The following is a 22,986-nucleotide window of genomic DNA, read 5'->3' as shown; positions in this document are numbered from 1 at the left end:
AACCCTTGGCCCTTTTTTTTTTTTTTTCCCCTTGACCTTTCTTAAGTCCTCGGTCCCTCCTAGGCCCCTGGCTCTATAAAAAAGAAAAATACTGAACCCCAAATATGTTTTTCCAGATGGAACCAACTGAAAATCAGAGATCCTGGGGTTCACCAGTCTGACTTCTCTTCTCCCAACCCCCCTGCCCTGGCTGGGCCTTATCTCTCACCTGTGGACTGGACGGGGCAAGAACAAAGCACAGAGGCCCCAAAACATGAAGTGCCAGAGTTTGGTTTATTGGTTCATCCAGTGTCAAAGGTACAATGTTCACCCTCTTTCCACAGAATTGGGAGTACCTTGGCTCCTGAAGCTTTTCTTGTCCACATGTTACTCCTGACCCTGACTGAAACCAAGGCAGAAGCTGGGGCAGGATGTGAGGTGAAGCTGGGCTCTGGCAGGGTCTGCTCACAGAGGGCCCAGTCAGCTTGGCACAAGAAGAATGCCTGAGGGGAGGGAGGAGGATGGGCCTCCAGGTGAAGAGGCAAGTTGCCAGCTCAGCAGGGGCCCCTACAGTTGCCTGAGGGGTTGAGGAGCCCAGTCCAGGGGCAATGCAGGACAGAGGACGAGGTGAGAGGCCCCTTGGAGCCCATTTTCTCATGGGCTGGAGTCCACCAAGGCTCAGCCATTAGGCAGGAGGGATGGGAAGGGGAAAGGGCCAGCTGGTTGTGGGGCTGGGAAGGGAGAAGGGGGGAGGGGGAAGGTCCTTTACCCAAGCTTCTCCCAGCGCTAGATCCAGAAAGATGCACTCATGTGAGCATGCGTGCACACACACTCCCACACATACCCCTGGAAACCCCACCTCTTTTTCTTAGTGGGGACATGTGGTAGGTACATAGCCAGGAAAGAACCCCCCTGCTGCAGCTCCAGCTTGGCCATTCTGTCATTTATGCACACACCAACCTCCACCCCAGATGGCTGAAGCCTGGAGCCCCCTGCCCAGGTTGCCCAAGGCCTTCCCTACTCACTCCCTCTCTCTCAGATACCTCGGTTCATGTGGGCTGTGCCCCCTCCCTGGGGAGAATAGTGGGGACATGCTAGGATCTCAGAGAAGGGGATGGCCATGGTCTTCAGCAAGGCACTGGGTGGGCGGAAGAATAATGGTGCAGGCTCCCAGGAGCCCCCACCTCCTTGGGTGCTCGGTCCTCAGCCCCTGGTTCAGCCTCTACCCTCAACCCTCACAGCAGGGCCTCCCTCCTATTTCCCAAGCCCTTTCCAGAGAAGCAGGCACTGGGGCAGGCACCAGAAATAGCCATCTGAAGGTGCCCCTGGGCCTGAGACATCTGGGCCACTGGCACAGCTGTAGAGCAGGGGCTGGGGGTGGGGCTGAGGCTTTCTGCTTGCTCTGTAGCCTGCAGGGGGGTGGGGGACCTCAAGCTGAGTCGCCCCCACCAGAGGCCTTCTTCTTGGGCCGGGTCTTCAGCGTCTTGGAAGCCAGTGGCTGTGGGAAGGAGGGAGGAAAACAGAGGGAGAGAGCAAAACAGCTTGGAACCACCTTCTTCCATATTTCCCCAGGCTCTGGCCCATGCTCTCACCTCAGCTTTGGGCACTTTTTTGATGGATTTGACTCTCTTGGGGGCCTTGTCCCCTGTGTCATCCTCAGAGGTCTCTGTCCGGGGGTCAGCCTGGTTCATGCTAGACCTTAAACTCAGGGCAGGGTCATCTCCTGGTTGGGGGGAAAGGTGAACAGAGGTCTAGGTCTCTCTCCCACCTGGTCTCCCCTGGTCACAGCCACCCCCTCCCCCCCCGCCCCGCCCAGCCTAGGGCCCTGGCTGTACCTAAGTCCTCGATGGTGTCCAGGAGGCTGCCAGGGCCGGGTCGGAGGCGGCCATCAGGCCCCTGCAGGGGCAGTGCATCCTCATCCCGGATCAGGGTCAGGTCCTGCATGCTGAAGCTTCGGAGCTTCTCTGACAGCACCCCCTGGCCCTAGGGTCACCACCACGCACCGGGAGAGCCGAAGGAAAGGGGCGGGGTGGAGATAGAGGTCACCATGGTGCTGACAGCAGCCCCTGGGCTCAGCACTTCACCCACACTGTCCTCACCAAGTCCTACAAGAGTGCTGAGAGGATGGTGCCACATTTTCCTTTTTTACAGATAAGGAAACTGGCACAGAAGTAGAAGTGACTTGCCTGAGGTCACACAGCTGGAGAGTGGTAGAGCCAGGACTTGAACCCAGAGCTGTGCAAGCCCAAAGCTTCCACAGCCCTGAGGACAGGTAGACGCAAAGGGGGCCAGGGGAACAAGATCAACAAGCTGGGGGCCCTGGGAGTCCGGGTGTGCCCCCATCTCACCTTGGCAGCAGCTGTGACCGCAGCATTGGCGGCCAGGTTCAGGCCCCTTTTGCCCACCCTCATCATGGTCTCATAGCTTTTGTCTCGGGCCTGCGTGATGTACTCGTCAATCTCCTAAGGAGTCAATGGTAAGAAGGAAGAAGTGAGGGGTGGGCCCTTCTGGGGAGGACCTGCCCTGCCCTTGTTCACACCTGACAATGGCACCGAAAGGTTGCTTTAGGTTCCAGGCACCAAAGGGAAAGCCAGAAATGTATTTGGCTGCAGGCTGAGAGTGAGGGGCAAACCTTCTCCTTGTTGGACAGTGTTGGGTGCACGAACTTGCGGTAGAGCACGCTGGAGCCCTTGGTGTAAGGGGACAGCAGCCATATCACGAAGGCAATCTTGAGCTCAAAGTAGAAGGGGAACCTGTTGGGGGAGGGGGGACAGAGGCAAGTGGCAAAGCACAGGGCAAGGAGTCAGGAGGTATGCTGGCTCAGCAACACTATTCCCTGCCTGACCCTGGACAGCCTCCCCTGTATTAGCACACTGGGGTCACCACTGGCTCATGCAAATCATCATTATTAACTCCCAAGGCCACTGGGAGACTCAGCTGAGACTCCAAATGGGAAGGTGAAAGGTGACCCAGAAGGAATTCCCCTTGGCAGCAGCTGTCCTTGTCCCTCCTCCCTCTAAGTCCCCACCCTCTCTTACAGATCATCCCATTCCCTCTGCCCTGGGATCAACACTATCCGAGGTGAGCTCCCTAAACCCTGCCAGGTCTACACCTGTGCCTTCGCCACCTTCCCTTCCTGCCCTCCCTCCCATGAAGCAGATGGGGGCTTCTCCAGCTGTGCACTGGATCCATCTCTTGCTGCCATGGCATGACCTTGCTTTTAAGGACTGGTCTCCATTCTCCACACTACAAACTCCTCCAGACCTTCCACACCCTCACAAGGCCATCATGAAAGTCTCCTTCCCTTGTGTTAAGAGGTATCTATGATCAGTACCCTGAGTTTCTAACCAGTTACTCTTCTAATCTAACCCTCTCCTTCCTCTGCCAGAACTATTTTTTCTCAAAGGCCATAAGGCCTTCAGAAGCTACAAATGCAATAACCTTTTGTTCTCCACCCTTCTGTAAAATTCTTCTGACTTCTAAGTACTGCACTTTACTAGTCCTCTCTTCCATGAGGCGTTTATTCATTCAATGAACATTTTTGAGCTCCTGCTGTACATATGTGGATGATTAAGACATATTCCCTGTCCTCAAAGTGCTCATGCACAGTCCAGTAAAAAAAAAACAAAACAAACCTGTTGCTGTTGAGTCGATTCCGACTCATAGCAACCCTATAGGACAGAGTAGAACTGCCCCATAGAGTTTCCAAGGAGCGCCTGGTGGATCTGAACGGCTGACCTTTTGGTTAGCAGCTGTAGCACTTAACCAGTATACCACCAGGGTTTCCCATAGTCCAGTAGTACCTGGAAAAAAGCCTTTGAAATACAAGCATCCAATGTTTATGGGATTGAATCACATCTCTATTTTACAAGTAGGAAAACTGAGGCACAGAGAGCTGTGATCTGCCCAAGGTTAGTGTGGCAGAAACAGGTCTCCTGAATTCCACTGTGGTGCTCTGGCTGCCAACAGAAAGAATGTGGGGGTTATGTCTCTGCTTATTCTGCTGACCAGGAATCCATGGGAACTTGGGGGAGCTCTACCCTGGGTCTCAATCTTCTGTCTGGCTGGCTGGGTGGAGCAAGTCAGAGGCCCTAGACCCCGAGCTGCTGGGGGTAGGAGGGATGCTGGACCTCACCAGGAGAGCACGATATCCGTGAGTGTCTCTGCTGTGGTGAAGAAGGCAAAGACGATCCAGTACATCATCCATTTCACCTGAGAGTGCAGAGGGCCGTGTTCACTGGGGCCTGGGGCTGAGGGGCCAGGGACACCCATGAACGTAGCTCTGCCTACCAATCACTCCACAGCTGGGGGGTCATCCAGGACCCCAACTCTGTCCTATTGATCATGCCAGGCAGGGGGAATACCCAGGACTCCCTCCACCTCTGCCTACCAGCTATGCTGGGGGTATGGTGGGGAAGGGACTCCCAGGACCTTAACTTTGCCTGAAGATCACATCAGGGCTGGGGGAATGAAGACCCAGGACCCTCCTTTGACCCAAGATCTCCTTAGTGGCTGGCAGCATTGTGACAAAGTCACCCCCATTTGTAATCTGACCCACTGTCCTCCCCCTCTGCTGTGTGGGTTGGGTGGGAGATGAAGGGGTCATACACTCACATATTCCTTTACGTTTTTTGTCTTCACGGCCTTGTAGGAAGAATAGGCTGGGTACAGGGTGCCAAAGATGAGCCTAGGGAGGTAGGCATGGTTACTGGGTCCCTTGAACAGGGGCAGTGGCCTCTCCCTCCCAGCACTGCATCAGTTCCTGGGTAGGTAAGGGGAGAAGGGACAGAACTCCAGAGTACCAGCTTGGCTGGAGTGATGAATTCAGGTCAGGGGTTAACAAGCAGTCAAGACTCAGGTGATATACATGCATGGAGACCCCCAGTGAGCTGGGGTGATTCCCCTCTTCCATTGCTCAGTTTTTCTCCAGCCCCTGAGGCACAGATGAGGCCAGTGTGGTTCCCTTAGCCAAGCTCCTTGGTTATGTATAAACATATCATGGGGAGTGGAGGTCTGTCACTGCCACGGGGATTTCTTCCTTCTTCAGACACCATGCCCACTGGTACACATCTGCCCTTACCCTCTGCCACCCTGTCTCAGAGCCAGGCTGGGCAGGGCCAGCTCTGCAGCGGAACTGGACACCACCTAACAGGGCACTCTGCCTGGCAGTCAGAAGCACCACTGTGGCCCTGGGGAGGAGAGGACACAGGGGCAGGAAGCCCTGGAAGGGGCACGGAAGTTAAATCCCCCTTGTAAACTCCCTCGGGGCCAGGCTCAGGGGAGGGCCCTGGCTGGAGTGGGGCCTGCTGGTGATCCCATTACAAACCACAGGTAAGACACAGGGTGAGGACAGAGAAGACTGATGCTCCTCAGGGAACTCACTGGAGCAGAAGAGAAGCAGCCACCCCGAAGGCTGCATGGAGGAACGAGGGCCCTGGCTTCCCTCTAGGGAGGTTTGTGGGGAGAGGAAGGTAGGGACCCCAGGGTGTCCAGAGGAAGCCAGGACAGAGGCATGTGACAGCACCAAATGGAGGAAAACGCAGCGGGGAGGAGTTGCTGGGGAGTCATTTCCCCAAGCTGGGGGCTGAGGGGCAGGGTCCTGAGCTAGGGCAGGGGTTTGCTCTGAGGCTGTGGGGAGTCCTTGTCAGATCCATGCCTTGACAATGTGTGGGTGGCCTGTTCCCACACAGACCTGCCTGATCAAGGCAGGATACTTCCAAATGGGTTTGTGCAGATTGGGTAAGGGGGCAGAATCCGCCACTAAAAGTCTGGGGTCATGGGGAATGGTTTCTCCTGCAGCCGGGGGAGGTGACAGGGGCATAGTTCCACGCTCTGGCTGGCAGCCTAGAATGAAGGCCGCCTAATGTTCTTCCCCCAGTGGCTTTCACAGTCCCAGGCTGAGCACATACATCCTCTTCCAGTCACCTCCCACACTTTGTCCTCCAAGCATCTTTGCTTGGAGATGTCCTCCCTGGGGGGTCGTAGGCCTTCAGGGCATGTGCCCTCACCCCCAGTCCCTTGACAGCACCAGGAGCAGGGTCTGGGCCCTTTGGGAAGGCCAAGGGAGCTGGCTATGGCTCTAAGCTGTGGAATGGGTCCATGGGAGTGATGAGGCTCTGCCCTGCTCCCCACTCTTTTCAATTGCTCCTCTTCCCTCAGGGAGAGGAGGGCCCAGGTCTGGGGAGCTCCTCGAGCCAGACCTGCTACGTGGGGGAGGGGGCTGCCCGGCACTCCTTATAAATCAAGCCTTGTGGCTCAACCCTGATAATGGGGGACGGTGCAGGGTGGTCAATGGGGAAATTAAAAATTCAAGGGGTGGGTGACGTCCCTGGGAAGTCAGGCCTGTCATCCTCCCCCATGTTCCCTCCTCCCGTCCTGGGTCCCACACCTCTATGTCCCTGGGGAGCACTAATAGGGACAACGCGCCTTTAGGTGGCTCTGCTGTATGAAGCCGCGGGAGAGTTCCAGCCCAGGCTTTAATACCCTCCCCCCCATCCCTAACCCCCATCACCCGGAGCCCCCCACGCCTCCCCCTAACGGGCCGCGCCCCGCCGCCGCCGCCGCCGCACTCACACCACCAGGCGGGAGATGATCCAGGACACCATGGCGGGGCCGGGCGGGGCGCGGGGCGGGGACCCGGCCCGGCCGAGGATGCAGCTGCCCGAGGCCGGGCGGCGGCAGCAGGAGCCGCAGTAACAGCAGCAGTAGCAGCCGCCGCGGGGGCAGCGGAGCGCGGAGTCGCCGCCGTTAAAGGGGAGGTGCCTGCCGCAGCGGCGGGCCGTGGGCGGTGGCGGCTCTTAAAGGGGAGGCCGCGGCGGCGTAGGCGGCAGCGGTGCGCCCCCTGCACCTGCTGTCGCCGGGCATGCGCCTCTGACCCTCTGTGCCCTGCCTTCCTCCAATCGCCTGTTCTTTCTTGGGTTCCACGTCCTGGGCTGAGGTCCACGGACACCTTCACGGTTCCATCAGCCCCAGTCCATCCGCTGCCCTGCCCACACCAGGCAGAAAGGCTTAAACAGCCCAGGAGAAACAATAGCTGTAATTTATTGAGTGCTTACTGTGTGCCAGGCCCTGTGCTAGAGTGTCACATCCATCATCTCAGTGAGTCCTTATGACCACCCTATAAGGCAGAGGTTATAATTATCCTCATTTCTAATATAAGGAAATGGGAAGCCTAGGGAGGTTCAATAATTTGCCCAGGGTTACAAAACCACTAAGTCATGTTGTTAAGATATGAAGCCAGGAAATTAACTTTAAACAGGCTATTTCCCCCAACTGTTGACTAGCAAACCCCCCTCCCCCTGTAGACACCTATCCCAAAGCTCCTGCAGTCAAGGGTACAGCTGCACTGTCCACTCCTCCCCTTCTGCTTCCTAACCTTTGCAGGGGAACAGACCCAGGGGCTCCCAAAGGGGCACAGGAGGAGGTGACCTCTTCAAACAAAGGGAATAAAAAAACAAACCAACCAATCAACCCCTGGTAGGTTATGGACCCAGGGTCTCCAGTTTCACCCCCATCAGCAAGCACTGGCTGCAGTGGACGCCCTAATTCTAAAACATTTATATTGAGAATGTAGGCTAGCTCATCTCCTGATTTTCACCAAAGCAACCAAGCTCCACCCTCCCCCTCTTTTGCATGCCATTGCTCTCCTTTTCTGTTCCATTTCAAAGCTTCTGCATTCCTCTACCCTTTATGTTGAATTGTAATCCTTCTAGTGACCACATCATCAACCCGTGCCCATCCAGGCTGAAAGGACATGCTCACAGTGCTGTATTTCAAAGAGTTACTGTCCTATTCAAGCCCAGTATCCTTGAACCACACAATGGTCTATTTCCACCCTGATAATTATATTTTCAGGCTCAAACGTTTGGAAGATGTTTTTCCAACAGGCTCCAGGGAGGCAGCCTCTAACAACTCTCACTATTCTGTACACCTTCCTTTCCAAAGGGCCCTCTCTGTTTGGAATGTAGTCTGTCCTCACTCCTCAAGCCACTTTGCTGCTTGATAAATAAAATTAAATCCCATTTGGGTATTCTCCTGACACTAAGGCAGATCCAGGGCTACATGTTTCATATGTGGTCAGTCAGGCCTTCTGCTTTGAGGAATCCCACAACTGACTGCCCAAAACCCTGATCAGGCCACACACTATGGCCTTCCCCCTTTCTCCCAGACTCTGCCTCAGGAAGGTAGGACCCCACCTTTCCCATTCCATTCACAGAGCATAAACTATGGGTAAACTCTTTCGTCCTCCTACCTTCTAACTCTTGTGGCCCCTTCCTCTCACCCCAAAACCCACAACCGCACTCATCTCGCCCTAGCACGTCCCTTTCTCCCAATTGGTTCTAAGTTTAGGGAGCAAAGAGCAATAATTGGGTGCAGCAATGTAATGAGCCATCCCACCTCAACACTGTCCTCAACCTGGTCCTGATTTTGGAAGGGTTGGCACGGGAAGAATTTAGTCCACTCCAAAAAGATTTGTTAGATTTTTAATAAGAACATGGAAATCCCAATCAGCCCTTCAACAAAATTAAAATACAGAAAGTGAAATTAAAAGTATTCTACAGTAAATGACTTTTATTAAAAAAAAAAAAAAAAAGTAACTGTGAACATATAAACAAGCCTGCAGGACACTACAGTACAGCTGGAGAGAAGATAGATACATTTCCCAATGTACCTATGGGCCAATGAATTCCATCATTTTCAAATAATTCTTAATAAAACTCCACTGAGTTGGAAAGTTTTGTTAAAAAATATTTCTGGACAAAAAAAAAAAACCCAAAACAAAAAACTCATGTTGAAAATCAAACTTTCCTTCCCATTTGGAAACTTACGATGAGTCCCAAGGGAACGCTGGTAATAGGTGAAAATGGTTCCTGGAGTCACCAGTGTGTGTACGCACAGAACACAACACACCTCAGACATGACAAAGTTCTTTCTCCGATGACTATTCCCTCAAGACAGAACTGAGATGGGAGGGGGAGAAACTAAAAGAATCCTAAAATGCCAATTCTTTTAAATTCTGCTTTGGCTGATTTTGTGCTATAATGGGCAGCTGATTTCTAAAAAATCATAGTTATAGTTCCTCAAAGAGTTTTATCGAAAGGAAGACTAAATGTAATGTGCCTTTCCTCAAGCCAGGAAAACAACTGTGGTTTTTCAAAAAGTCTAAAAATATCTACTTTCATGAAATAGTAACTATTTCACTACAAACCTATTTTTCACTAAATACACACGTTTCCTAATCCTGGAGCCTTCTGGGAAAAGCAGTGGGTTCTCCCTGGATCCTACAAGACTCCAGTGTTCACGGGAGAGTGTGGGGAATGGCTTCACCCCGTGTCCTGGAATGGGCCGCGTCAGAGGTCACGTGCAGAGACACTGTCAGGCTTCCACCAGGCATGTTTAAGCAATTACTCCATACTTGTACCAGTTATGTAAGCCCCCTACCTCCAAACACATTCCCACCTAACTAGGCACGAGAGAAAAAGAAAAGAAAGATGTGCCCACATTCCTGGTTTCCACAAATCTGAAATCACGAGAATGTGCAGGAAAGCCCAGCGGTATTTGGGCAATTCGGATTCCCAAAAGCCCATGAGATGGGGTTGTGGCACCCTAGGCTTGGAGTCTGAAAACTGCATGTGTGAACAGTGCGACTTTCCTGTGTCAACCTTCAGTGTTGAGGCAGCGTAGAAAAGAGTGGCTGGAGAGTTTGTAATACTGACCACACTGGCTCCGAGTGAAAGGCCTCTGCTCCAGCAGAGAATCCTGCCGTTCCCTGTATGCGTTGTGAGTGAAAGACCTGCTTCACAGGAGAATTTGGAATTTTACCACGCCTAAGACCTTGCCAGTTTGGATTCATGAGCCTTGAGGGTGCCAACAGCATCTTTCACTGCATGGTAAATGATGTTCTTCACCTAGAGAGAGCAATCAGCAGAGTCAGTTCATGGCTGCCCCATGCTGTATTCTGTAAATGCAAATATATGTTCTACATTGGCTATAAACCCACTTGTTAATGAGGAAACTCTCCAACAAGAATGATTTATAAGTTACATAGGACACAAGGTCTATAATCAGAAGAGGTCTGTAATCAGGTGGAATCACTTGAAAGGCTATATACCTAATCACCATTATCTGTGTGCTTACTATGTGCTGGACCCTCTTGTTATGCTCTTCGCATGGGCTCTCATTTAATCCTCACCATAATCTTACAAGGCAAATTCTATTATTATTCCTATTTCACAGATGAGACACTGAGGCAACTAAGGTACCTTGGTCAAGAACCTTCCTTGAGGTTCTACAGTTAAAAAGAGTGCGCTGAAGTAATAGTGGCAGGTATGATTATGGAATTTTGTGTGTGTGTGTGCACATATATATATTCTAAATTTTCTAAAAGGAACATGTATTACTTGTGAAGTAGGAAGATATCATAAAAGTTACTCAAATAAAATGAACAGGCTAAAGCAGTTTTTAAAAAAGGCCAACATTAAGATAGTGGCTATTTTGGGGGAGGGAAAGTAGGGAAATGAAATGGGGAAGGGTGCACTGGGGCTTCAGCTGCATTTATTCTGTTTTATTTCTCAAACAGAGTGATGGGCACCCAAGTTTCCCTTATGCTATTCTCTATTAATTTTTTGGTATTAAGTCAACAAATATTTACTGAATACCTACTATGTGTCAGACATTATGCAAGGGAAAAGTAGTGAAGAAACAGTAAAATCCCTTACATAGCTTACATTTTAACAAGGGTAGAAACAAACAGGTAAATGTATATACTATGTCAGATACTGAAAAATACTACAGAAAAAAATAAAGCAATGTAAGGGGATTATGTGTGCTGGAGCAGGAGTTGATGTTGTTATTCTAAATGAGGTGGGTGCTCAGGAAAGATCTTATGGGTAAAGTGACATGTTACAAGTACAGACCTGAAGTATTCTATCTATAATGTCAATGTTATGATGCTTTATATTATAACCTTATGGTCAAACTGTTCCATACTTTTGAAAAATGAATAGCAAAACAGATCAGACTCAGGGTTGAAGGTGACTGACTCTACCAGCAACCAAGAAAAACCTCCTCCGACCTGATCCATCGCTGACCAAAGAATATACGCTTGAGCCACCGGCATGAAGTAGGAAAGAAGGCCACAAGTGAAAGGCTGGGGGAGTGGTGATTCAGATTGCTGAATTTCTGCCTGGGGAATCTTGCTTCTTGATTCTTTGTTCTTTTTATGCCACTAAAGCACCCAACTGTATTAACAGTGATATTCTGCCCTTGAAGTTCCAGTTCATTTCAGGAGCAGAGGAAAGAACCATAATCTGATTATCCAGCTTGGATCTACGAGGGGAAACCAGTCCTTGCCCCTATGAATTAAATCCCTAGGGAAGGGATTACAGTCCCTAGCAGGGCTCTAACGAATTGAGTATGAAGAGAAATCTACTTTGCGACAATACCCTTTCTCAGAAACATGCTCAGAACACACTACCACAGTGCTTTTCCCACCTGACTGGGAAAGTCAGTTTTTATCAGTTACGAATGCTGAAAACACCGTGCCTCTCAAGGGCAAAGAAACAGAGAACTGGCACACTGGAAACAATCAGGTTAAAAGGTGAGTATTCTCTAAAGACAAATTGAAGAGAAGAGACTAAATGCTCTTGAAAGGAGGACTCCACACATGTCCCAGACATGGTCTCCCTTAGTTATTTCTCCTTCACTGTCAGAACTCCCAGAGAGCACCCTAAGGATGGAGAATGCACCCTCTGTGCACGGAGTATGAGATGAGCGGACAGCGTGGCGGCGAAGGAGGAATTATTTACCTGCAGTTTATCCTCATGGTTTGTATGCGTGTTAGAGAGATGCCTGAATTCCTGGGTCAGGCGGAAACAGTGCTTTACGTGTTCGGGAGAGACAAAGTCTTCTGCTACTTTTATGCAACTGTATAGATTGTGAACCTGGGGGCAAGTTGGGGAGGAGGGAGAGCAGAGAGAAAACATCAGGCATTAGAGATTCAATAACACATGGAAAATGTCCATGACATAGTTTAAAAAATAAATTATAGAATACTGTTATTCCACTTTTATAAAAATAACAAATGCAGAAAAATTATAAGTGTAAATGTATAAATAAAAATATTAGTACATGCACAGAACAGGAGTCTGGAAAAATACACACCAGAATTAACAGTAGGCTACCTCTGGGAAGGAAACTAGATTGGGAGGGCAGTATAAGGAGATGGGAAAGGCGTGTGGCCAGGGTAGCTGAGCTGGGACTTTTGCTTTAAAATTTTTATAATGAAGCATTTAACATTGCAAAGAAGAAAATTAAAAAGCAAAAAAAAAAATTTACAGTGAAAGAGCAAGGAGCTTAATCTAGGTATTTATACCTCTTGCCAGATTAGCAAAAAAAGAAGAAATAAAGAAGCCCATGGAGCTGTCAAGCCCAATTCCTACGTTGGCATTCACCTGGTGCGGAGCTCCAGCAGGTATGAAGACAGCATCACCCAGGAACTGCACGATGGCCCAGCCTTGCACGCCATACTCCTCGTACAGTCGCTTACGGAGGGTCTGGTCCAGGTACCAACTTTGGTCATGAATTGGGTCATGATCAGGGGGATTTTCTTGGCCTTGTTCTTCTCCAACCTAAAACCATGACCAAAATCCAAACAGGGCAAAATAAATACATAAAAATTATAAACAGCATAAATCCAACTTGCTGCAGCAATGTCCCTAGTGGGCCAAAGCTTCTCCTTGATTCTATTCAACATCCTCTATGTGTAGAGTCAGACCTTTAGAGCATTTTGACAAGAGCTACCATGCCAAGGGACTCCACATGAGAAACCCTGGACAAGCCATCTCAGAACCCAGATCCTCAGTCTGTGAGCTGGGAGCACAGCCCAACCAGAGTCACACCTTTCGGAGCAGCTCCCGAATCTTTTCTGCATCCTTGGCTGCATAGATGTGCCACAAAGCACCTGGCTTCTCCTTTCCATCATGAATCCTTTGCTTTGTCACCTCATCAGCATCACCCTCGTCAATAGTCTTGAGTACTTCTGAAAAGAGCAACAGGACACTTTTCAATGTAACCAGCCATTTCAGCATCTCTAGTGGTGAAGTGCTACGGGTGCTAACCAAAAGGTCGGCAGTTTGAATCCACCAGGTGCTCCTTGGAAACTCTGTGGGGCAGTTCTACTCTGTCCTATAGGGTCGCTATGAGTTGGAATTGACTCGACGGCAGTGGGTGGGTGGGAGTGAAGCAAAATGTCCACTTTCAAATAAGATTAGTCTCCACTACTCTCCAACTCTCTGAAGACAAATAAGGTAGAATCAAAGGATCAAAACTCATACACACGGGGAGAGTGACACTAAACCTTTGTTACTTAACAGAGCTTCCACATTTTTCCTTTAAGCATACTTCTTGCTCCAACCGTACAACCACAATAGCAGATTATTTCCTGCTCCAAGTAAACAGGTTCTATATACTTTCTTGAGGCCTCTTCAAACTAGGATTCTGTGGGTTCAAGTCCACAAAGCATAAAGCTTCTCTGGAATGTTACAAGGGTATGTTGCTAATGCTGGTCTATTACAATCCCCTAAGACAACATAATGGAAGGATCTACAGGAGTGCAGCATCAAACGCAAATGTATTGCAGGAAATATACCAAGATAATAACATCGATTATTCCTGGACCCTGAGACATTGAATTATTTTCTTCTTTAAAATTTTTTACATTAAAAAAAAATTCCATGATGAGCACTTACTAAGTTTAACGCTGAGATGCTAGGGAGTACAAATGCAGTAAAATATCACTTTTATGATTCACTTCTGTGTGGGTGACCTGGCTTTTTCACCTGTGACCCCACTGACAGCCAGAGCTAATCCAGCTGATGAGCCGAGCAGGCTGGTTTGCTCTCTCTCCTTCGTGCCTCTTTTTGATGCTACACACTGAGGGGAAAAGGGCAGCATTCCCACAAGATAATGACTCTGGACAAAGATACCAGTTTAGCACCCTTCTCTGCTAGAGCTTCTTTGTATAGTGGCACCAACTATACATTAGGCTTGTAGGGACTTAAGAAAAAGCCGCTGGCACTGCCTGAGGAGGAAGATACCCAATTCTACCCCAAGGCCATGCTTCACCATCTTGAAGCAGTGCGTTCTAGAAATCGTACCTTCATCATGAGCACCCTCCCCAATGGGGATTCCAACATACACCATCACATTAACTGCATCAGACACATCTAAGTGAAGATTGGTTGTGCCAACTCTTCTATCTTCTGCAGTTATCAAACCTAAAAGATAAAAGGAAGATACGCAAGGTGAAGCAGTGCTATTCTGAAGAATCCATATAGACCCTACAGCTGAAAACATGCCCAAACATGGTCTTAAACGAGTAACACTGGGAGAATGAAATATATCTGTGTATCTGGCAATGACTCTTCTCATCTCTTTTCTACTGCTTTAAGAATGAATAGCTAGGTTAACACCATCAGTTAGCTTTGGTCACAGAACCCATTTCAAGTCTAAAAGCTCTCTCTCCTTCAAAAGCAAAACACCTACGGGCATTACTGCCATTCAAATAAAGCTGGACTTGCACAGTGATTTAGTACATTACTAGGACTTCACAAAGAGCTGATTGGGTAACATGGTACCCAGACTTCTTCACTGTTATTTTATAAAGTCTCTTAAAACCGAAAATTATGTCTCCTTGGCTAGAATTTTTGAGAGGAAACGTTCTAACTACTAGAAACATACAAGCTTATGGACTAGGCCCACAGGAACGTTACATAAATCAATTTCCATAAATCAACATAATAAAAGCAAGCATATTCAAAATTATTCTGGATACTTTTAACTTTGCCAGCACCTATCATCTGCTTTCAATCATCTCTATACATGACTCTGACAACTGATCTCACTCTGTAGGTGAAATGAAAGTAAAAAATAAACAACTCATTGCTGTCAAGTTGATTCTGACTCATAGCAACCCTAGAGGACACAGTAAAACTGCCCCATAGGGTTTCCAAGGAGAGGCTGGTGGATTCGAACTGCCGACCTTTTGGTTAGCAGCCGAGTTCTTAACCACTGTGCCACCAGGGCTCCAAAATAAGAATAGTGCCCAAAACAGGCAATTCTGGCCTCTCCCTCCTACCATAGGCATTGTACATCTTGGGGCCCAGATCAGGCCTGACAAAGTAGCTGGGCAGCCTAGAGGCCAGATTGAGCCTGCCGTCTCGTTTGGTATATTCTGGCAGAGGAAGGTTCTCCATCAGATCTTCAAACCTACAAAAAGGCAGGAAAGATGACTTAGCTTCTTACAGAAGAAAAAATTTAAGAGGCAAAAGTTTACTTTTCTGTGATTACCCCATGATGACTTTAACAAGGCTCAAGTCTCTGAAGATGGCACCACTTTAGATCACTAACCTTGTTGGCATCATGTCTCGAAAATCTTCCCCAGGAGGCCAGTCCTTGAGTTTGAGCACCATTGGCTGCCCATCTTCTGATCTTAGTCGCTCTGGAAGAGAGAAAGCACTGCCACAAACATCTGCTGGGTGGGGCTGCTACCAGCTTTTCCAGTGACTACAAGTTTTAGGAGACTAGCCTCTTATTTTCAGACTTGTAAAACCCCCATAATGCATCAGGTGGGCTTTTCGCTTCTTGCTGTGCTTTTCCATCTCACAGGGATTCCACACCCCCTCCTCAGAATCAAAGTGCTCCATATACCCCAGCCATACTCTGTGAGCGATGTTATTGCTATGCAGGCTGTTTTTCGCCCCAAGAAAGAATGGTCTTCTCACAAAAAGGATATAATTTGTAACGTCTTTTCCAGGGGCAGGGCTGGGTGTATAGATGCTTACTCCCCAGTGTGCTATTATTGAACCAGGTATCAAAGCTACTTACTGCATATGATCTCAAAACCATCCCAGAAATCCCGAACTTTCACATCAGAAATTATAGCACAATTCCTGCAGTTCACCAAGTCTACATCCTGGTCTCCAAATTCCTGGCTAAAGGCTTCTGGCTTCCAGAGTTCAGACTTGAGCTTTTTATGTACCCCTGAAACAAGCACAGGCTGTGGAAACAAAAGTATTCCAAACAGAGCCATTTAGAAAGTGCTTTTAGCTCTAGGCTTAAGGGACAGAATAGGCAGGGTTCCTAGGGAAGTCTCTTCTTCTCCTCCACACTGATCTATTGTTCCTTCACAGTTTTATAATCTCTGAATTTCGACAGGTCAGCTAAAGCAAGCAGAAACCATTTCTACCCTACTATTATTCTTGATTCTCACCCTGAAGAGCATGCCACATAAATCACTTCTGCTGCCCTGGTATCTACCACTATCTTGAGGTGAGAGGACAAAAAAGCTGACAAATGCAACTTTAAGAACACTTCCTCACACTGAAAATGGAAAACCATCCAGACAATTCTATAACCTCCCTCCTTCTCAAGCACCTCCTAAAATATAAAAATCAGGGAATGTTATCACACAAACTTGTGTGGCTTTGAAACATTTACCTAGAAAAGTACCGCACATCTCTACCCACCCTTGCTCCACCCCCATATCACACTTAAGGATTTTCCTGCAAAGTGTCATCAATGCTAGATCACCAACTAACAGAAATTTCAACTGCCCTTTTAGGAACAAGGTGGTGTAGTGGTTAAGAGCTTGGCTGCTAACCAAAAGGCTGGCAGTTCGAATCCACCAGCTGCTTTTTGGAAACCCTAAAGGGCAGTCCTACTCTGTCCTATAGGGTTGCTATGAGTTGAAATCCACTCAACCGCAACAGATTACGGGTTTAAGAACAAAAAGCTACACAGTTTACAAATAAAAGGATCCACAACGTAGTTTTAAGAATCTTTTTGGTTTTTAAAAATCTAAGACAAGTCTAAGCAGCAAGGCTGTCTACAAGAAATTAGTTACTATGTCTAAATCTTTCTGGCAAAAAATCTCCTAGAGACAGCAGGAACTATCCTGGTAGCTGTGGCCAGCCGGAACACAGGCAGATAGCTGGCCCTGGGAACTACTTTTTCTTTCTTACCTGGCCTTGCTTCCAACACTCCCGGAAGATCTTCCAATTGTTTTTGTTGCTAGGGTCGTGGAGACATAGAAGCCTCCCATCACAGAGCCAGGAGTGAGAAGTATGGGGGTCTAGTACATTTAACCCCATCACCATCTCCTTCACTTCCTTCTGGGTATCAGTCAAGTTACAGCCCCGTTTTGCAGCATCTGAGGTTTTCTTATTTTCTACCACTGAGGCAATGATGTGGTCAAGGAAGTTGGGTAGGCTGGCCTTGCTCTTCACCCCCTGCCAGACACAAATCCATCAAGTTAGCTTGACAGAGGCACCATGAGAAGTGCATTTAAAACAAAAACAAAAACCCTAACAGCTGCCATTCAGAAGAAGGAGTTCTGATCTATCTGATTAAATTCCCTAAGTAATTTAAATGTCCTTTCTAATTGGAGGGGGTGCTCTTAAGGCATTATCTCAAATTCCCTATCCTTCATCTTTTGCCTTACATTTATAAAAGACAAGTATAGGAAGATCCCCTCCGCCTCAACAGATTTGAGACCTATATAAACCATATACAAGTAGATTTCAGGATCACACAGTGCTATAACTGAGTTAAAGACCAAATTTAGTTTGTATGCCCAAGGGATACAATATTTTAATTATGTCACTGAAGTGACAGTGGTTTTCTACCAGGCTGTATACCGCAATAAAGGGGAGTACTAGAGTATACAGGAGGAAGTGTATATTTTGAAAGCAATGTTCCATCCCCCAGTTCTTCCCTTGCTACTATGCTACCGAGAATCTCTCATCTGCTCCAGCTGATAAGAAAGCTCAGGCCAGAGATGAAAGTGACATATCTAAAGTCACAAAACCAAAGGAGGTGGGGAGTGTCTGTAAACATGAAAATCCTATGCCTGAAGTATCACTAGTCACTATAAGGTCCCTATAATCATATAACATCCTGGGAAAACTAAAAAAAAAAAAAAAAAAAACTGGGAGCAGGAGCAAGTCCAAACAAAATAGAGCTCAAAATAATTGCTTTTTTAAAAAAGTCATTTGTCCAAAAGAGAAATAAATAACCCAAATTGTATAGGGCTCAACAACACACAGTTCATTAAATTTTGGCCCTTAATCATGGAACAGAATGAGAAAGATGTTTATATAATTATATGAAATGATTTCTTAGACATATATGCTGAAAAACAGAAAAGGTATAGAACATTTTGTAAAAAGAGGGGAAAAAATACATTTATACATGATATCTCTGAAAGGACACTCAATAACCACTGGTGACCTCCAGAAAGGAAACGGGTAGCTGGGAGACAGGAGCAGGAAGGAGATTTTTCACTATAAACCTTTTTGTATCTTTTAAATTTTGTGCCTTGTGAATTCATTCAATGTTTACTAAACATCTACTATGTATCAAATACTGTGGCGCTACGGATATAGCAGTGAACAAAACAATAAAAAAAAATCTCTGCCTTTAAGGCAAGGAGAAAGATACAATAAGTAAATAAAACATATAGTAATAAGTGCTATGAAAAAAAATTAAAGAAGACAAATACATGTGGAGAATGGGAGTGGAACGGGCTTTTAAAATGGGTGATCTAACAAGACTTACTCAGGAGGTGACATTTCAGCAGGTGACATTACTCAGGAGAGGAAGCTGATGATGAAGGAAGCCATATGGAAAAAAAGAATTCTAGGTGGAGAAAATGACAAATGCAAAGGCCCTGAATAGGGAGCATGCATGGCCTCATTCAAGGAACAGTAAGGAGGCCTGCGTGGCTGGAGCAGAGTGAACAAGAGGTAAGTGTTAGTTGAGGTCAGAGTGAGGAGGCAAAGAAGATCAGACAGGGTTAGGGCCTTGTGACTGCTTATATTATGAGAAAGACAGGAAGCCCTTGGAAGATTTTAGGCAAAGGTGACAGGATCTGTCAGTGATCTGTTGTCAGTACTGTCAGCTTTGGGAACATAGTTGGGCTCTGGGGTTGTTACTGCTACAGTTCCTCTTCCACCTGAGAAAATGATTTTATTTCCAGAAGAGGCACAGCAGCACTCTACCTGCTGTGTTGAGGACAGACTATATAGAGGAAAGGGCAGAAACAAGGACCTTAACGAGGTTACTGCAAAAATTCAGGCAAGAGAAGATGCTGGCTCAAACCAGACGGGAAGTAGTGGAGCGGATGAGAAATGGGTAGATTCTGAATACATTCTGAAAATCAACTGAAAGAATTTTCTGACAGATTAGATGTAAAATGTGAGGGAGGGGAGTCCCAAATGTCTCCAAAACTACTGGCAGAAGCAACTGGAATGATGGAGATGCCACTGATCAAGAGAGGGAAACTAAAGAAGAGCAGGCTTATGGGCAGAAGATCAGTTGTCTGGTCTTAGATATGTTAGGTTTAAGATGTATATTAGATATCCAAGAAAATACAATAAAAATGCACTGCTTAGGTTAAAAAAAAAAAAAAAAATTAAAGTACTGTCTGCTATTGTCAAGGAAAAAAGTGATAAACGTAACAACTATTCGCAGATGATTGAAAAATTTCAATGTCTCAATTCCTACTGACTTCCTAACATGTAACAAAAAGTTTAACTACCTTAAAAGGATCGCAAGCATTCCTAAAACTTAATGTAAAGAGAGATCCTGTCAACTGGACAGACAATGCAGACCCCCCACGTACCCTCTAACTCGGTGATCAGATCTCTGATAGTTCTTTCATGGAAAAGCAGCACATGCTGGAGTTGTAGAAAGGACACTTACTGCTGAAGATGTAGAGAAGACCGGGGGGAAGGGTATGCCTGTGTCCAAGGGGGTTTGAGGAAGCTTTCCGGGCCCGGAGTGAAGGAGGTCTCGAAGGCTAGAGCCTTCGGTTTTGTTGTTGGAGGCAGTGGGACCCAGTAATAGACTGTTAAAAAGCTTTGGAGTCAACGGAGAGACCTTTGCAGTGGAGTTGAACGAATCCAGCCCAAAGGGTGAATGAGACTCTTTACTGAGCACCGACCTCAGGGACCCTGCTTCTGTAAGAACATAACCAGGAAGAGCATTAAGCACAACAAAGAATACCCAGCAGGCAACTGACTCCTAAAAATCAGTCAAGTGGGAAGGAGGAAAGACTCTCTTGTCCTTCCTGCCCCCAAACTATACTGTTTGGCTGGGTCGAGCCTGACCAGCTATGAATCTGGGAGGTCTCATGGCCAAAGAGAGGCTTTCCTACTTCCTTTCTATTACAGACCTTGATTTCAAGCTTCTTTATATTCCCATCCATCTTTCATCTCTCTCACTTCTAAGTCAGTATTTCTTCAAGTGGGTCTCCAGAATCCTTGTAGTGAATCACCTGTAGTGCTTGTCAAAAATGGAGATTCTTGATTTAATAGTTCTGAGTGGGGCATAAGAATCTGCATATTAACAGATTCCCCAGGTGAGTCCTCTAAGTCTAACTCTCAATGCTGGTTGCGTAACACAATTATCTGGGAAGCTTGTTATAAGCCCTGTATCAAATCTAAGGAGGTCTAGGGTAGGGCCCAGGAAAAAGCTCCACTTCTAGAAAGAAGTTGAAAGAGATTCCTTCATTTTTTATGATCAGCCAGAGAAAGCAAGTGGCATGTTTCATAAATGTGGATGGTAACGTGTGAGTTTGAAGAGCCCCAGAATGACCCACAGGCCGGGCAGAGGCTTGTGTTTATCTCACCTTTTGTTTCTTCTTTAGCCTTCTGAGTCGCTAAATCTGCCAACCAGTGGAGGGCAGAAGAGGGTGGGGCTGTGTCAGGGCAAGGGGGCCTGATGGCTTTTGGCTCACTATTGCTACTAGATGCTGAACTGTCTGCTTTCAAAGGTTCTTCAGGTCTGATGTCAGTGCTGTCGGCTTTGGGAACATGGTCAGACTCCAAAGTTGCCACTGCTGCTGTTCCTCCTCCCCCTGAGAAGGTGGTTTCATTTCCAGAAGAGGCACTAGGGTTTATGCTAGGAAGCTAAAACAGAAGGCCAACATGGTTAGAGTGCTGTCCTTGGATAGAAAAAATAAAATCCAAATAGTAATGGCTGCTGACACTAAATACCTCTGGGAAGAACAATGTAAAACTGTCCCATACACTCCTATTTCATTCAGTCGTTCTTTCATTCCACATATATTTATTGAGTTCTACAACATGCCAGAAACTATGCTAGGTTTGTGGAAAAAGTAGCGAGTAAGACTTGAACTTTATAGTCTAAAATAGTGCTTTTGTTTAGCATGCCTGAGACTCAATTTCCATAACGGAAAATTGGCATTAAGATGACCTCATAGGTTGTTCTGAGGATTAAATGAGATTGCATTTGTAAAGGGCTTAGCATAGTGTCTGGCACACATAAATGCTCAATAAACGCTTATTATTTTATTACTGAATTTTCCAAATGCCTAGCTCTAGTATGTCAACTCTACTGAAAATATATCTTCAGATCCCTGGGCTATATCCATGGTCCAGACTGACCATGTGTTAGAAGTGTTCCTAGAAGGGTCTCCAAATGTAAGCGGTTTTTTTTTTTAAATAGCCTGTGTTTAAAATAGTCCTCATCAAACTAGATTGACCTCTGCCTCTGACAGAGCAATGAGAAAACCACTGGCTCTCGCTGGAGGCAGGGGATTGCTTTCAGAGTAGAAAGAAGGCTCAACTTGGTGGACCAATCTCCCTATTTCTGTCCTCTTTGTGTACAATGACCCCAGTAATAGGGACTAAACACACAGGTAAGACTGAGAAGACTGACAGGGTTCCCAGTAACCTTTTCTATACTCTTCACCCTGAGGTACAAATCTTGACAAGATGCAAAGAATCTCTTGGTGTTATTTATCAACTAAACTTGAAATGATTTATTGATGAATGAAGATAAGCCTGTGCCAGTCAGGGGAATTAAAGTCCCTTGAGTAACTCTTTTGAGGCCCTCTTTAGAAAGGCTAAGGAGCCCTAGTGGTGTAGTGGTTAAAAAGCTCGGCTGCTAACCAAAAGATCAGCAGTTCAAACCCACCAGCCACTTCTCAGGAGAAAGATGTCGCAGTCTGCTTCCGTAAATATTACAACCTTGGAAACCCTATGGGGCAGTTCTACTCTGCCCTATAGGGTCGCTTTGAGTCAGAATCGACTTGATGGCAATCGACTTGTAGCCTAAAAAGGCTACAGTGCCTGGGACATTTCCTTGTACCAACAACTTGAGCTTCACTCACAGCTATACCCCCACACACCACTTCTACCTGTGACATCCCATTGGTGACAGCAGGTCTCAACACAGATTTGTTTTGCCGACTAATACAAGGGCAATTTGCTTTAATTCCCCACTTGCCCCGGGCAGCATGTACCATGTCTCCAATATTGTAAAGAGCTGGAAAAAAAGATAGCAATAATAACATCAGAATGCTTGTATGTGCCAGCTATTGCGGTAAGGACTTTACACACATTACCTCCCTCAATCCTTACCACACTTCAATGAGGGAGCTATTTTCACATGTAATTTTTGATAATGAAACTGAAGTTCAGAGAAATTAGGTCGTCTGCTCAAGTACATGACAGTATATGGAAGCACTAAGACTTTAACCCAGGTATATCTAGCCCTGAAGTTCTGTGTACTTTGAACTACTAAGCTATACTCTCTCCTTCCTTTAGTAAACATTAACAAGGTGCCTTCCAGGAGAAGCTCTAGGGGTAGATTCCTGAATGTTCAGAGTATGTACAAATTAATGGAGTTGTATACTTGAGATTTATGTACCTAAGTTATACCTAAAAAGAAAAGCAAAAAAAATGAGGGCAATGTAAATTAAAAAAAATTTTTTTACTGTAAGTGAAAGTTTACAAATCAAGTCAGTCTCTCATATAAAAATTTATATATACATTGCTATATACTCCTAGTTGCTCTCCCCCTAATGAGACAGTACACTCCTTCCCTCTACCCTCTATTTTTGTGTCCATTCGGCCAGCTTCTGTTCCCCTCTGCCCTCTCATCTTGCCTCCGGACAGGAGCTGCCCATATAGTCTCATGTGT

General features: G+C 46.7%; 2 protein-coding genes across 4 annotated transcripts in view; both read right to left on the bottom strand.

Annotated features, from left to right (window-relative positions):
- Positions 1 to 266: 266 nt before the first annotated feature.
- Positions 267 to 6,652, bottom strand: REEP2 (receptor accessory protein 2). Of its 2 annotated transcripts, none has more exons than XM_049873748.1 (8): positions 6,553 to 6,652; positions 4,594 to 4,666; positions 4,115 to 4,191; positions 2,612 to 2,732; positions 2,328 to 2,441; positions 1,815 to 1,962; positions 1,572 to 1,702; positions 267 to 1,477 (listed from the first exon to the last, which is right to left on the bottom strand). In XM_049873748.1, the coding sequence occupies exons 1-8, from the start codon at positions 6,582 to 6,584 to the stop codon at positions 1,409 to 1,411; spliced, it is 765 nt and encodes a 254-aa protein (XP_049729705.1). In that variant the 5' UTR covers positions 6,585 to 6,652; the 3' UTR covers positions 267 to 1,408. The 2 variants fall into 2 exon arrangements, with proteins under 2 accessions (XP_049729705.1, XP_049729706.1); XM_049873749.1 differs by having other exon boundaries at positions 1,815 to 1,956.
- Positions 6,653 to 8,461: 1,809 nt separating this feature from the next.
- The window catches only part of KDM3B (lysine demethylase 3B), a 77,787-nt gene continuing 63,262 nt past the window's right edge, over positions 8,462 to 22,986 (bottom strand). For both annotated transcript variants that reach the window (XM_049873746.1, XM_049873747.1), the window contains 12 exons: positions 22,202 to 22,329; positions 20,669 to 20,948; positions 19,741 to 19,997; positions 17,001 to 17,267; positions 15,865 to 16,036; positions 15,388 to 15,478; positions 15,116 to 15,246; positions 14,136 to 14,255; positions 12,879 to 13,018; positions 12,432 to 12,608; positions 11,787 to 11,921; positions 8,462 to 9,887 (listed from right to left, as the gene is read on the bottom strand). In XM_049873746.1, the coding sequence (XP_049729703.1) occupies positions 9,807 to 9,887; positions 11,787 to 11,921; positions 12,432 to 12,608; positions 12,879 to 13,018; positions 14,136 to 14,255; positions 15,116 to 15,246; positions 15,388 to 15,478; positions 15,865 to 16,036; positions 17,001 to 17,267; positions 19,741 to 19,997; positions 20,669 to 20,948; positions 22,202 to 22,329 (1,979 nt within the window). In that variant the 3' untranslated portion in view covers positions 8,462 to 9,806. The remainder of the gene's footprint in view (positions 9,888 to 11,786; positions 11,922 to 12,431; positions 12,609 to 12,878; positions 13,019 to 14,135; positions 14,256 to 15,115; positions 15,247 to 15,387; positions 15,479 to 15,864; positions 16,037 to 17,000; positions 17,268 to 19,740; positions 19,998 to 20,668; positions 20,949 to 22,201; positions 22,330 to 22,986) is intronic.

The sequence above is a fragment of the Elephas maximus genome, chromosome 2 (genome assembly GCF_024166365.1).
Source record: "Elephas maximus indicus isolate mEleMax1 chromosome 2, mEleMax1 primary haplotype, whole genome shotgun sequence".
Taxonomy (NCBI): Eukaryota; Metazoa; Chordata; class Mammalia; order Proboscidea; family Elephantidae; genus Elephas; species Elephas maximus.
Note: the sequence above shows the minus strand (reverse complement) of the source record. Positions and strands in the feature narration are given on the sequence as shown.

Bases quoted from the DNA above. Each gene is read 5' to 3' on its own strand.
- REEP2 (XM_049873748.1), bottom strand. From the start codon at position 6,584: ATGGTGTCCTGGATCATCTCCCGCCTGGTGGT. The intron at 2,733-4,114 runs GTGAGGTCCAGC...CTCCCCCAACAG, and splicing joins ACGGATATCGTGCTCTCCTG to GTTCCCCTTCTACTTTGAGC. The intron at 1,963-2,327 runs GTGAGATGGGGG...TGGTGACCCTAG, and splicing joins CGGTCACAGCTGCTGCCAAG to GGCCAGGGGGTGCTGTCAGA.